This window comes from Anabrus simplex, chromosome 2 (assembly GCF_040414725.1).
Source record: "Anabrus simplex isolate iqAnaSimp1 chromosome 2, ASM4041472v1, whole genome shotgun sequence".
Lineage (NCBI taxonomy): Eukaryota > Metazoa > Arthropoda > Insecta > Orthoptera > Tettigoniidae > Anabrus > Anabrus simplex.
This window is the reverse complement of record NC_090266.1, coordinates 364,243,067-364,256,075: the sequence shown is the minus strand read 5'-3', so window position 1 is coordinate 364,256,075 and position 13,009 is coordinate 364,243,067. Positions and strand designations below refer to the sequence as shown.

The 13,009-nt window shown below is 40.8% G+C and overlaps 1 protein-coding gene across 1 annotated transcript in view; it reads left to right on the top strand.

The window, feature by feature from the left end:
• LOC136863549 (sodium channel protein 60E-like) overlaps nt 1-13,009 on the top strand; it is a 280,338-nt gene that overhangs the window by 166,572 nt on the left and 100,757 nt on the right. Inside the window, exon 18 of the mRNA XM_067139930.2 lies at nt 4,593-4,709. Coding sequence (XP_066996031.2) covers nt 4,593-4,709 — 117 coding nt within the window. The remainder of the gene's footprint in view (nt 1-4,592; nt 4,710-13,009) is intronic.

The following is a 13,009-nucleotide window of genomic DNA, read 5'->3' as shown; positions in this document are numbered from 1 at the left end:
TATACTATATACTAAGGTACTCAGTTGCAGGAAGAAATATCAACTGATGCTTTTACTATTGGCTTCATTGCTACAAAAGATCCATTATTTACAATGTTATATTACTTGCCAACAGATTTTTGTTCTTCAGAAAACTGAAGAAATATAAGTATGTTCAGATTCTTAATACAAATAAAATTATATTGGTTATATATTTACACAAAATATCCTATGGCTTAAGGAAAAATTATCCTGTACTTTAATGTTGTTCATACCAGTGGAGCTAAACTCTTAATGCTAAAATGTACATGATTCAATAATTCATTTCTGAAAAATTATCATTGAATGACAATTTAGATACATAACTTATTGATGTCTATGCTCACTTATTGATTTGAAAATTTCTTAAATGTTCCCTCTTGTAAAGCATGCAATTGGCCTTATTGTCTTGCGATGTTAAATAAGAGATACAAGGCTTATTAAACTCAAGTATTCTAAAATTACAGTATTGTAAAATTTATAGTATTTTAACATCAAAAATTAGACATGGAATTTGTAAACGTATTCTAAGATCAGAGGATCACGAAGAAACTGAATTATTTCTCAGTTTGTTTTTCACCAATGCCACATTATGTCCGATCTCAAAACGCCCGTCTCCGTAACGTAACGGTTAGCACTAATAGCTGCCGTCCTCGGTGGCCCGGACTCAATTCCTAGTATTTTCAAGAAATTTAAGAAACGAAGGAAGGCTGGTATGAGGTTGGAATGATACATGCAGCTCACCCCCAATTGGGGTATGTCTGAAAACAGCTGCACAACCTCAGTATGAGGACACGAGTTTACTTACTTTAGTTCTCAAAATACTTGATCACTCATCGAATGTGTCTCCGCAACATGGAGAACCCTTTGGTGTACCCCTGTTATTGACAGAATAGTGCAAAAGAAATTACATAAAAATAAGTCAAAAACATGTTAATTTCCATTTATCCATGTGTAATATATTGGGGTGTTGAACTTGGTAAAAATTATTCAACACAAAATGCACTAAGAAAATCTGCGTCATTCTCAAAATCATACACCAACATTTAACATGAAGTACTCCCCGTTTCACAGAGAGATGTGTCAGAACGAAGGATATATCTAAACATTTACTAGAAATATCTTAGTGTAAGCCAGTAGGAATGTTAAACAACTTACTACACAAGTTATGAGTACTGAACAGTTTTTATGAAATAGCCATGCCATTTTCTACAACAATGGATCTACTCTATTAATTTCTACTACATTTCATTCTGTTCCTGGTTTGTGCATCATCTGATAGTTCTGACTGCATTTGATGACCTTAAGGCACTGATAATACGTAAGAACTTAAATAGGTGAAGCCTTCACTGTACATTAATTATTTGGTTATTAACAGTGCATTAATTCAAATACAATTACAGTTGTCAACCTAGTATTCACAAGCATAATTAAAATGTATTAGAATATCTATGCATTGTCATAGCAAGTGGATTTCTAGATAACATGCGTTATTTCTTATTTTCATGGAATATATTTTCATTTATGCCTCCGTGGCTCAGACGGCAGCGCGTCGGCCTCTCACCGCTGGATACCGTGGTTTAAATTCCGGTCACTCCATGTGAGATTTGTGCTGGACAAAGCGGAGGCGGGACAGGTTTTTCTCCGGGTACTCCGGTTTTCCCTGTCATCTTTCATTCCAGCAACACTCTCCATTATCATTTCATAGCATTTATCACTCATTAATATAAATCATCCTGGGAGTGGCGACCCCATTGTAATAACAACCTATATATGTTTCATTCATTACATCCCTGACCCGGTCAATGACCGGAAAACAGGTTGTAGGTTTTCATTTTCATATTTTCATTTATTCATGGGTAGATTACCTTCATAGAAATCGCATTAAATGCATGTTCAGAAGGTTTGTGTAGTTTTGAGTGTGTGCATATCTGTCCGCCAGCCCCGTGGTGTAGGGATAGCGTGCCTGCCTCTCACCCGGAGGCCCCGGGTTCGAATCCCGGCCAGGTCAGGAATTTTTACCTGGACCTTAGGGCTGGTTCGAGGTCCACTCAGCCTACGTGATTAGAATTGAGAAGCTATCTGACGGTGAGATGGCGGCACCGGTCTAGGAAGCCAAGAAAAACGGCCGAGAGGATTCGTCGTGCTGACCACACGGCACCTCGTAATCCGCAGGCCTTCGGGCTGAGCAGCGGTCCCTTCAAGGGCTGTAGTGCCATAGCGTTTGGTTTGGTTTGGTATATCTGTGGGTTAAAGTGATACAAAGGTGCTTTTCTTTATGGGTGACAACTACTTCTTCCATCCTGAAGATGTATGACAGGGAAGTGAAAATAATTCGAGTTATCCTCCTCCACTTGCAAGAAAGGGACAATGGATGGGAATTTTCTCTGTTATGTACTGACTCCTGCGTTTACGTCGTCCGTTGTGAACCATGGGCAACGGCTGAGTGGCCTATCAAGCGGTCCTAAAAGTCGGAATACCAGTTGCTGAGTGGGCATCTCCGACATAGTCTGAGTCATTGATCGCCTTATGCTCAGGTGGCTAGGACTCTAGCTACCGTGGTCCCTAACCCGTTAGAGGACAGATCCTCACTTGGAATGTGTGTAAGTAGGGCAGCATTCTGTTTCACAGAATTTACCAAGCTTAGAACAATTTCAACAAGTCACGGACCTATCTACTTGGAAACAACTTGACAAACGAAATGAAATTTGAGGGAGAGCTATCAATATTAATGGGGCTTATGGAACAAAGAAAGTAGAACTGGCTGATTTAGCAAAGATGATGCATCTGAATGTGTTGAGAGTAAATGATATTCAGATGAAAGATACAGGAAATTATAAAGTATTCTTAACAGGTGTTTAAAAGGGAAGGGTGGCCTACAAGTCCAGAAAGTAATTTCATCCATATTCATTTAGACACTGGCCATGGAAGCACGAGCAGTTGTTTCCCATTTTCATGCTTGTATATTGGTGCAGTTTTGTATTATCTTCATCTTGTCAGTGGGTACCTTGTACAAATCCCAATATGAGGAGTGCCTGTTCGAAATGTTCTATTTACACTTTTACAAAATCAGTATTTTGTCCACATTTATGACAGTAGTTGAATACTATCGAATGCCATGAGCAATCCAGACCAGAATGATGTATTTTTAAGTTGTATCGCACCCGATCATGGGTACGTTATATGTTCCTTTTATATATGTTTCTTGCGTTTTCCCTCAATTTTTTCATGGTGGAAATAGCACTTTTTCAACAGACAATCCTCATATAAAAATACTTCTCTAAGAAGCTACTGTATGTTTGCCATATCACTATAGCTGACCATTTCTAACTTCATTCAATACAGTCCTTCTCCTCGATGACACCGTTATTTCTTTACTAGTCCTTTGTTTCCTCAATTAGATTCCCTCTCTTTCCTACTGAATTCTAAAATCAAAAACTCGTTCAAAAATATTTTCCTTTACTCTGAAAGTTTAACAAATTATTAGTTTTGTCTGTTTAAAAAGTATCTGTGATCAAAAGTGAGTTCCCTCTATAAGAAAATCCATAAACCCCCATTTCTAATTTTAGCATCTGACAGTTTTCTTTTTAAATTCCCGACATAATTTGAATAATTCCCTCTACGTGATTGCATGTACAGTGCTTTCTCAGTTTGAAACACTGGAAAATTAATGAAAAAATTGATGATTTCTCGCTCCTCTTTCTTTCTATCTTTCTTTCTGTCCTTCTTCCTCTCTTTCTTTCTTTCTTTTAATTAAATATAACTGAGCAAATTCTCTGCGCGGTTTGGGTAATATAGCTGTGAGATTGCATTCAGGAGATAATATATTCGAACCCCACTGTCGGCAGCACTGGAGGTGGCTTTCCTTGGTTTTCCATTTCCATTCCAAGCAGCTGATGGGTTTCTACCTCAGTTAAGTCCACTGTTGCTTCTTCCCAGTCCTAACCCTGGTTCCCTTAATCTAAATATAAGTAGAACCTATGTCAAATCAAAATATTGAATATTAAAAAATTCTGGAGCTCACGTGTGTAGACAGACATATCACAGATAATTAGAACAATACAGGCTACTGCACATACTAGTTTAAAATGACTGCAAATTAGTGAAGTATGTACAAGATAACCTGGCTGCTGCATTCACATAGTGGCCATACATGTCTTGGTAAATGTACCTTCATCATTCCTCTGTCCGGCTCCACGGCTAAATGGTTAGCGTGCTGGCCTTTGGCCACAGGGGTCCCGGGTTCGATTTCCGGCAGTGTCGGGTATTTTATCCATCACTGGTTAATTCCGCTGGCACGGGGTCTGGGTGTATCATTTCATTCTCATCACAACGCGCAGGTCACCTACGGGTGTCAATTGAAAAGACCTGCACCTGGCGAGCCGAACTTGTCCTCGGACACTCTCGGCACTAAAAGCCATACGCCATTCCGCCATTCCATTCCATCATTCCTCTAACTTCACTAGTATGTTATCGTTAGATTCATACGTTTCTATGTAATTCCAATAATAAGAATAATACATTTAAATGTATGCAGTGGCTATTCTATTAACACATCCATTGTTAATTTTCAGGTATCTGTATTTAGTTTACTAATAGAAGAGAATGAAAACTTAAAAGTTTTGCGATCGCTAAGAACCCTTCGAGCATTACGTCCACTCAGAGCTATTTCTCGATGGCAAGGAATGAGGGTAAGTAGAGATAAATCATATTCTTTTATACGCCGTGATATTATTATGGGAAATTTTCGAAGCATAGTGTTCATCAATTACTGATTAGTATGAAATAGAATTCTTCTTTGCATTCAGTGCATGCAATAACTGTGTAACGAAATGAAATGTAAAATAGTGTCTAATTTCTGCATCTATAATCACTTATCCTCCATTACAAAATTTGACAGCAACCACTCACTTAAAAAGCTTAACAAGGGTAACTCGATTCTAGGTTAGTGACCAAGTATCAACTGATAATTGTGTGGATTTAAACAGAAGTTTATTATATGAGCGAGTTTCGATGGTTTGATTGCGTACCCAAATGCAGGAACTTCAGGAGTATAAGACATTGACAAAATACCAGTTTCATTCAGTATATGACCCCGAGCTGATAATGCGCCGTGTGGTCCCATTACTGTAGGCCTATATTACTCTGGGTCCACACGCTGTACGGTCTCTTGTTGTTGAGACTGTCCGTTATCACTGTTACTGCGCATGCGCTGGAAGTTCACGAGGATGATTCAGCGAGAGGTGCAAAAACAAATGTTTAATGACTAAATATCAAAAGAGGGAGAAAAACATTGCTTGTCATATTTCAAATTTCTTTCATTTGCTGTTAAACTCATGATTACTCTGTTCACAGCTTGTGTAGCAACAGAAACTAACAGAGACTGAACCGCACATCACTGGCACTAAAGCCCGAATATTCTATTCACATTAATGGGCTAATGCACTAATATACTGGCATTTCTTCTAGAGAATTATGTTGCTTTGAATTTCTCTTTGTTGCATGATTATTAAGTGTCCGATTCGTTGGCTGAATGGTCAGCGTACTGGCCTTCGGTTCAGAGGGTCCCGGGTTCGATTCCCGGCCAGGTCAGGGATTTTACCTTAATTGGTTAATTCCAATGGCTCGAGGGCTGGGTGTGTGTGGCGTATTCAACATTAGAAATAATCCTAGGTAGGGCCCTCATCTTCGCAGACATACAGGTCGCCTAATAGGCCGTCTACTAGAAAAAGACCTGCACCAGGCCTTTCCGGAGGCCATACGCCACTATTATTAAGTAATATACACTAAGTGGCCAAAAGTCACGGGAAGGGGTGTCCCATTAGGAAATATGCCGTGTGTGAACGCTGAGCGTTGCGGCTAGCTGCAGCGACACCAGTTTCGTGAAGATGGCAACACGTCGCTAGTTAACCGACTTTGAACGTGGGATGATCATTGACTCACGGTGTGTGGATCAAAGCATTGCGGAGATTACACGCGAATTCGGGTTTCCGAGGTCAACAATGTCGAGGGTGGATCTTCAATATCGCAGAGAGAATGTGACCACCCGCGTAAACCGTCGCTAGGGAAGATCAAAGGTATTTAACGAACGGACAACAAGTCGTCTCCGCAGATCCATACTGGGCGCTCGACGGGCTACTGTGAGTCAGATCACCACCGAGTTGAATGTTGGGAGTCAGTAACCCATTTCTACCAGGACTGTAAGGAGGCAACTGCACCGCAGAGGTTTCACCAGCCGACGACCACCTCGTGTCCCTTCGCTGACAACTCGGCACAGGGCTTAACAACGTACATGGGCCCGCGAACATCGGCAATGGACCAGGGGAGAGTGGCGGCGTGTGGTATGGTCCAATAAATCCCGGTTCCAGTTGTACCGAGCTGATGGGCACGTGAGAATGTGGCGTATGCCCCATGAAGCTATGGATCCTGCTTGTTAACAAGGTAGGAGGTGGCTCAGTTCTGATCTGGGCGGCGTTCTCATGGTCCCAATTAGGCCCCATCTTCCGGATGCAGGGAGGGCTGACAGGTGCACGTTATGTGGCCATTCTTTCAGATCATCTCCGTCCCTTTCTGGTCCTATAGTACGCTGATGCAGATGCCATGTTTCAACAGGACAATGCGCCATGTCACCGCTCTGTGGTGGCACGCAGGTGGTTGGAGGAGCACTCTAGTGAAGTTACGACTATGGATTGGTCCTCAAGATCCCCCGATCTTAATCCAATCGAGCATTTATAGATAGATGAATTATTGGCGTAGTTAAGACCATTGTGCCTTCTCTTACACTAAGCCATTACTATAAATTAGTCATAATTAATAACCCCGTTATTAATATCAGATAAAATATAACTTAAACATAATCAAAATATAATTGAAATAAAATTCCACGCCAGTGAGATATACATACAGCAATAATAATAATAATAATAATAATAATAATAATAATAATAATAATAATAATAATAATAATAATAATAATAATAATAATAATAATAGTAATAAATAATAATAATAATATAGCTAATAATGATTTTCACGAACAACGAAAGAACAGAAATGCCCAGTTCACTCGTATCATTCTGAACCTCTTAACGCTCTTTTACATGACACTGTAGTTGGTATTCCTCTGACGTCAGCTGATACAAAAGGACAGAGCTGGTACAGGGGCTAATGTGCAAGATGGCGGCTATACAGGGCTCTTATGGGACTAACTCCTGGGAGCTGGCCCAGGGGCAAATGAGCAAGATGGCGGCTATACGTAGGCTCTTATGGAGAAAGCTGGCTCAGGGGAGACATTGGAATTAATGAGACAACCTTGCGTTTGCGCAAGATGGTGGCTGCATACAACCTCCTAGTGCTAGGGCCCCCGAGGCAAGATGGTTGCTATACATTGCTTACATGAGACTAACTTTAAGAAGATGGACGAGGAGCGAATGGCGCTACATTGTTATTATAGGCCTAACTGTACAGAGCTGCCTCAGGGGCTCACAACTTGTAACTTATGATCTATTTGTTTTACCAGCCTAACTTCCGAGAATGAGGCAATTGCTACCATGCAAGATGTCTCCTATACTCTATTCATTTAGACTTAAATAGAGGGTTCCCTCAGAGGCTCACAACTTGTAACTTATGACCTATTAGTTTTATCAGCATGACATTCGAGAACTGAAGCAAGGGATACTATGGAAGATAGCTGCTATGCTCTATTCGTATAGACCTAGCTACAGGACTGCCTCATGGACTCACTACTTGTAACATATGACCTATTAGTTTACCAGCCTAACTTTCGGTAACTGAGGCAAGGGGTACTATGCAAGATGGCTGCTGTACGTTGGTTATATTAGACTAACTTTAAGGAGCTTGGCTATCGCTCATCATTTTAACGAGCTACCCTTCATAACTTCAGTCTAGGACAGGAGCTAGTGGTGATGCATGGACTTGTATGGCACTAACTTTGAAAGAGCTGTGCTAGGGCTTTTCGCGTATTGGGCTAATGTGCGGGTTTCATACTCCTAGCCGGATGCCCTTCCTAACATGTCTAGCGCAGGGGCTCTTGCGTATACATAGGCTCTGATGGGACTAACCCGGGGAGAGCTGCACTAGGGCTCTCGAGGAAAGGTAGCAGCTTAAAGTTTGGAGGTATGCAGATGTTAGGGTTACAAGTCATTCGACATGTTAGAAGGTAGAAACCGTTATTAACACCACAGCGAGGGCTGCAATCTCGTCTTATCGAGGTGTAGCCAGTACTCTACTCGCTCTATGAGAGCTCTAACATCAACTAGTTAAAGCTTGGAAGTATGCAGGTGTTAGGGTTACAAGTCAACCGGGAGGTTAGAAGGTAGAAACCGCTATTAACACATCAGCAGAGATTGTAAGCCTGTCTTACAGAAGTGTAGCAAGTACTCTACACCCTCTGCGAGGGTGCGATTGCATAAAGGACAAAAGAGCTAAATGGCTAAAAGGCTAAAAAGTTAGTGGGCTAAAAGGCTAAAGGGATAAATGGCTAAAGGGCTAAAGGGCAATAGGGATAAAGGGCTAAAGGGCTGAAGGTCTAAAGGCCAAAAGGGCTTAAAATGTTTCTAGTAGTTAGGGTGCCTCTCCTCTCTTTATCCGGGCTTGATACCGGCTCTAGAGCTAGAGGCGAAGTTAACACCCTAAGGAAGGGAGAATGTTGGAAAAGAGTCTGTACCAGTATAGCTACTCGATCCACTGTATGCTACAGAAGGATGACTTAGGTGAGGGTGAGGGTTGGGAATGTGGGAAGGTGTTTAAGCTGTTGCACTGTCGAGAGAGAGCTTACAGGTAAAGCCTTCATCTTTGAAGAGCTATTACTCAATAATACCTGCACGACGTAATTCTTGCTCTATTTCAAATATATCTACTTTATATTCAGTGTAACCAGCACCTTGGTAGGCTCTTGGCAGTTGCAAACGTTTTACGAGTAGGTTGGGGTCTTTACAGTATCTTGCGTCTACATGGGTTAACAGAGGCTTGCTGTGATCTTTGAGCCTGCATGCAGACAGTTGATATGTGTGGACCTGTTTTGATGTAATACGTGCTTCTGCAGTAACGTTTCCAGGTACAAACTTAACTTGTTTGATATCAAAGAAGCGTTGATATCTTCTTCTACTTCATCTTCCATCTCTTCTTGAGATGTTTGCACGGTGACAGAACGTGTAGTAGGCTTAGAAAATGAAATGAAATCATAAAGCTCTAACGGCAAGGAAATACTGGGATATTCTTTTTCTTCTTCTCCTCCCCCTTCTTTTCTTTCTTTATCACTACTATTATCCTCATCATCATAATCATCATCATCATCATCTTGCTTCACTTTATCTCGAAATGTGTGCTTAGTAACAGAACTTGTAGCAGGCCTAGTCAACAAGGGAGAATTAAAAATCTCTCGCAGAGGTGTACTTTTTAAAAATAAATCAGTATTTGCTAAAATACGGTTGAGCTCTTTATATTTTCTTCTCGATGAAGAAATATTACACGCGGATTCGTGACGTTGAGCGTTGAAAGCATTCTTGAACTCTCTTCTACAATGTTTGCATTGAAAAATTGTCCTACAGGATATCTCATGACGTCTCTTGTGACAGCGTCGGATAAATTCTCTTCCACGCACTTTGCAAATACAGCTAGAAATGGGTTGTTCCATGACGGACTTTATCTTCTGCTAACAGATTATTCTTTTAAAAAACATACTAAATCTACTAGACACTTATTTCTCTCTACTTACATAACGTAATACAAAGCTGTGTAGATTAGAAAAGTAGCCTATAGTAGCTTTAGGACGAGAGGTCTTACCACGATGTGAACAGCTTGACGGTTAACAGTAAACGAACACAAAAAGCGTATAACCTATCTTGTATGCCTTACACAGGGTGGGTAAGGAGATTAGAAGGGATAGTCAAGGAAGGGGGAAGGAAGCGGCCGAGGCTTGGTTCATATAGGCAATATGTTGATATATTTCTGGTGAAATCGAGCCTCCTGCGTCGATTGACACCTCCACCTCCTTACCGACTGCACTTCATTACGCCAGCCCTTCGTAGGGTGATTGAATCACCATGGCTTGTATTTTCTCTCTGTGCGTGGGAGGTGATGGAGTAATGTTTTGGAGCAACGTTCGTAACGTCATCCGTTCTTGAAATGGTGTATGTCAAAAAGTGCTAGAAACAACGTTTCGATTCGTCATATCTGAGGGCTTAAATGCCAAGGGGTCAAATACCTCGAAAACGGTGCGTCCTAGAGAAAAAGGGATAATTTCCGTGGCCCCTAACTATGAAACACACCATCTGATCTCGCTATCTAGAACACTCTGGCATAAGTTATAAAGTGATAGGTCCACCGGTTCGGTTGCTACTCACGCCCGTTGGCATTTTGTCTGCCACGAAAATTGTCCCTTTTGCTCTAGGATGCACCGTTTTCGAGATATTTGACTACTTGGCATTTAAGCCCTCAAATTTGACAATTAAGTCTCCCATAATTATTGTGTGAGGGTTGTCTGGCAGTAGTTCAGTTAAGTCAGCTTCAAGATATTCTATATGACTGTATGTGGAGGTTTGTAAACTACTCCTACAAGGGCTATAATCCCGTTCGTTGTTATTTATACAAACATGTATTCTGGTTTCCTCTCATACCTGTGTGGTGAACGACCCAACAACTTGGGTTTGAGGCTGGTTATGAAATAGCCACATAGCCTACCCCTCCACCTCGTTTGTGAGTGCGATAGCGAGTAGCTTTAAGATGACACAAAGGAGATTGGTTTTTATCTGTTAACCATGACTCAGAGACTAGTAGGACATGGAAAACAAGTGGGGCAATTATTTCTACAACCTCGTCCATTCGGTTGGCTGCTAATAAGCTTTGCCCGTTTATCCGTTTATATGACAGACGTGTAGGGCTCTGGGATGTTGCGAGACGAAATTCTTAAGAATACTAGCCATACTTTGGTCAAGGTTGGTGCTAGAGGGTGAGAGCAGTGGGGACAGCGGAAGGGTGGGAGAGGGTTGTCGGTCTGAGGCGACAGAAGGTAGCTTTTGAAATCAACTAGTGACGACAGAGGAATTTATTTTGTCACTCGTAACTGTTGCCAACTTGGAAAGAAGAGAGTTAACAAAATGTACAAATGAACACGAAGAGCTAAGAGGAATTTAACGTTAATTGAAGTAGTGGGGTGCAGGTATTGAATCAACTGTGCCTAGAATTACCTATTATTTTAAGGTACGACTAAAGTAAGGGTGTTGTGTCTAAAGTAATGAAATAAAAATTAAAAGTGTTTAAAAATGAAAGTTGTTAAATGAATAATTAATCATAAACAAACACGAAAGCAAATGCAATTATTCAGTTAAATATATAGATAAACAGTTGCAAAAAGGCATTTCAACTAAGCTAAGCGAAAATAAATGATATTTAACTAAACTATTCTAAGATAAAATTTAACGATTTGGAGAGAAATAAATATGGACTAATCTAGGAGTAAAAAAACACTCAGTTGGTTCACTCAGTTCAGTGAATTGTTACATTTAGCTGCTGTCACTATCCTTAGGAATGTCACTCAGCCGGTTAATTCTAATTTTACCGCCATCTGGTTTCTCCACTCGATGTCCAACATTGTTCTGATTAAAGCAAAGAATAGCAGCGTTAATAATTGACAATCTGGTGGAGGTTAGATCCTTGCGAATAGTTAATGGGGTAATTTTCAATTTTCGCTTATTACGAAATACTTCCTGCATTGTTCGATAAGATGTGAATTTGACAGCGTAACTTTCAATTTTCGCTTATTGCGAAACACTTCCTGCCTTGTTCGATAAGATGTGAATGTGACAATGATTGGCCGAGGTTTCCAGGGAGATATAGGTTCGACTCGGTGACTCATATCAATGTCTTGCAAATTCACATTAACACCTATCTCCATAAAAACATTTACCGCAAGTTCGTCCGTATTTTCACTTACACTTTCCTGTACCGAAAAAATTCTAACGTTAGCTCTTCTACTGTATTGTTCTAGTGAGTCACATCTTGCAGCAAAATCTTCCCACATCTCCGGGATTTCTTTATCCCTGCTCTCGAGTTTTGCGTTCAATTCTGCCACAATTTCAGAATTGAACTGGAGAGATTTTTCTAGTTCCTTTATGACGAGTTCTGTCACACACTCCGATAAGGTGGCTACTATCTTTTCAAGGAACTTACCAGAGCTGATGGTTTCGTTTAGTATCCTGGTGACTGCCTCTTCAACGGGATTGGCACTGCTGCGGTTGGCACTACTGCTCGGGTCACTGGTGTTGCGCTTGCTGCGGCCCATATTGCCTGAGAAATCACTACTTAATATTGGTGAACTGATTGTTACAATGACTGATACTCGCTTGTTTGACTCGACACTGTATCACACACTCGTATACCACTTATTAGATAGCTCCCCTTTAGAATAACTCCTTCTAATTCACGTAAATTGAGGAGCCGGTCTTACGTACGTCCGTCACCCATGCTGTCGGTGCCGGTGTACGCTCCATGAACCCCGCACCAACTACACAAAACCAATTGTGGGTAGCAATACAAGATGCGTGGGTCCAGATCCTTCCAGAACGATTCCAACACTTTGTAGAGTCGATGCCTCTCCGTATTGCTGCCGTTTTGAGGGCTCGCGGAGAAGCAACTCGTTATTAACATCACAGTCAGTGTCTCTTCATGACCTTTGACCACTCAGTGTATAGTGATGTGTGATATGAATACCTGCAGGGATTAATTACAAGACTTTCTTTACTTTCATTTTTCAAAATAAAATACTGCATATGGACATTTTCTTAGCTAGGCCACTTTAGGTGACAATATTAATTTGAAAAATTTTCTTGGCGTGTACATGGTGTATACTAATAAACTGAAATGAATTTGTGTTCACGTTCTTTACTTTCAAGATATTTAAAACAAAACGGATCCATGTGTTTCAGTGGCAAAGACCCAGATTTGTAAATATGTAGTATTAGGATTCATCACA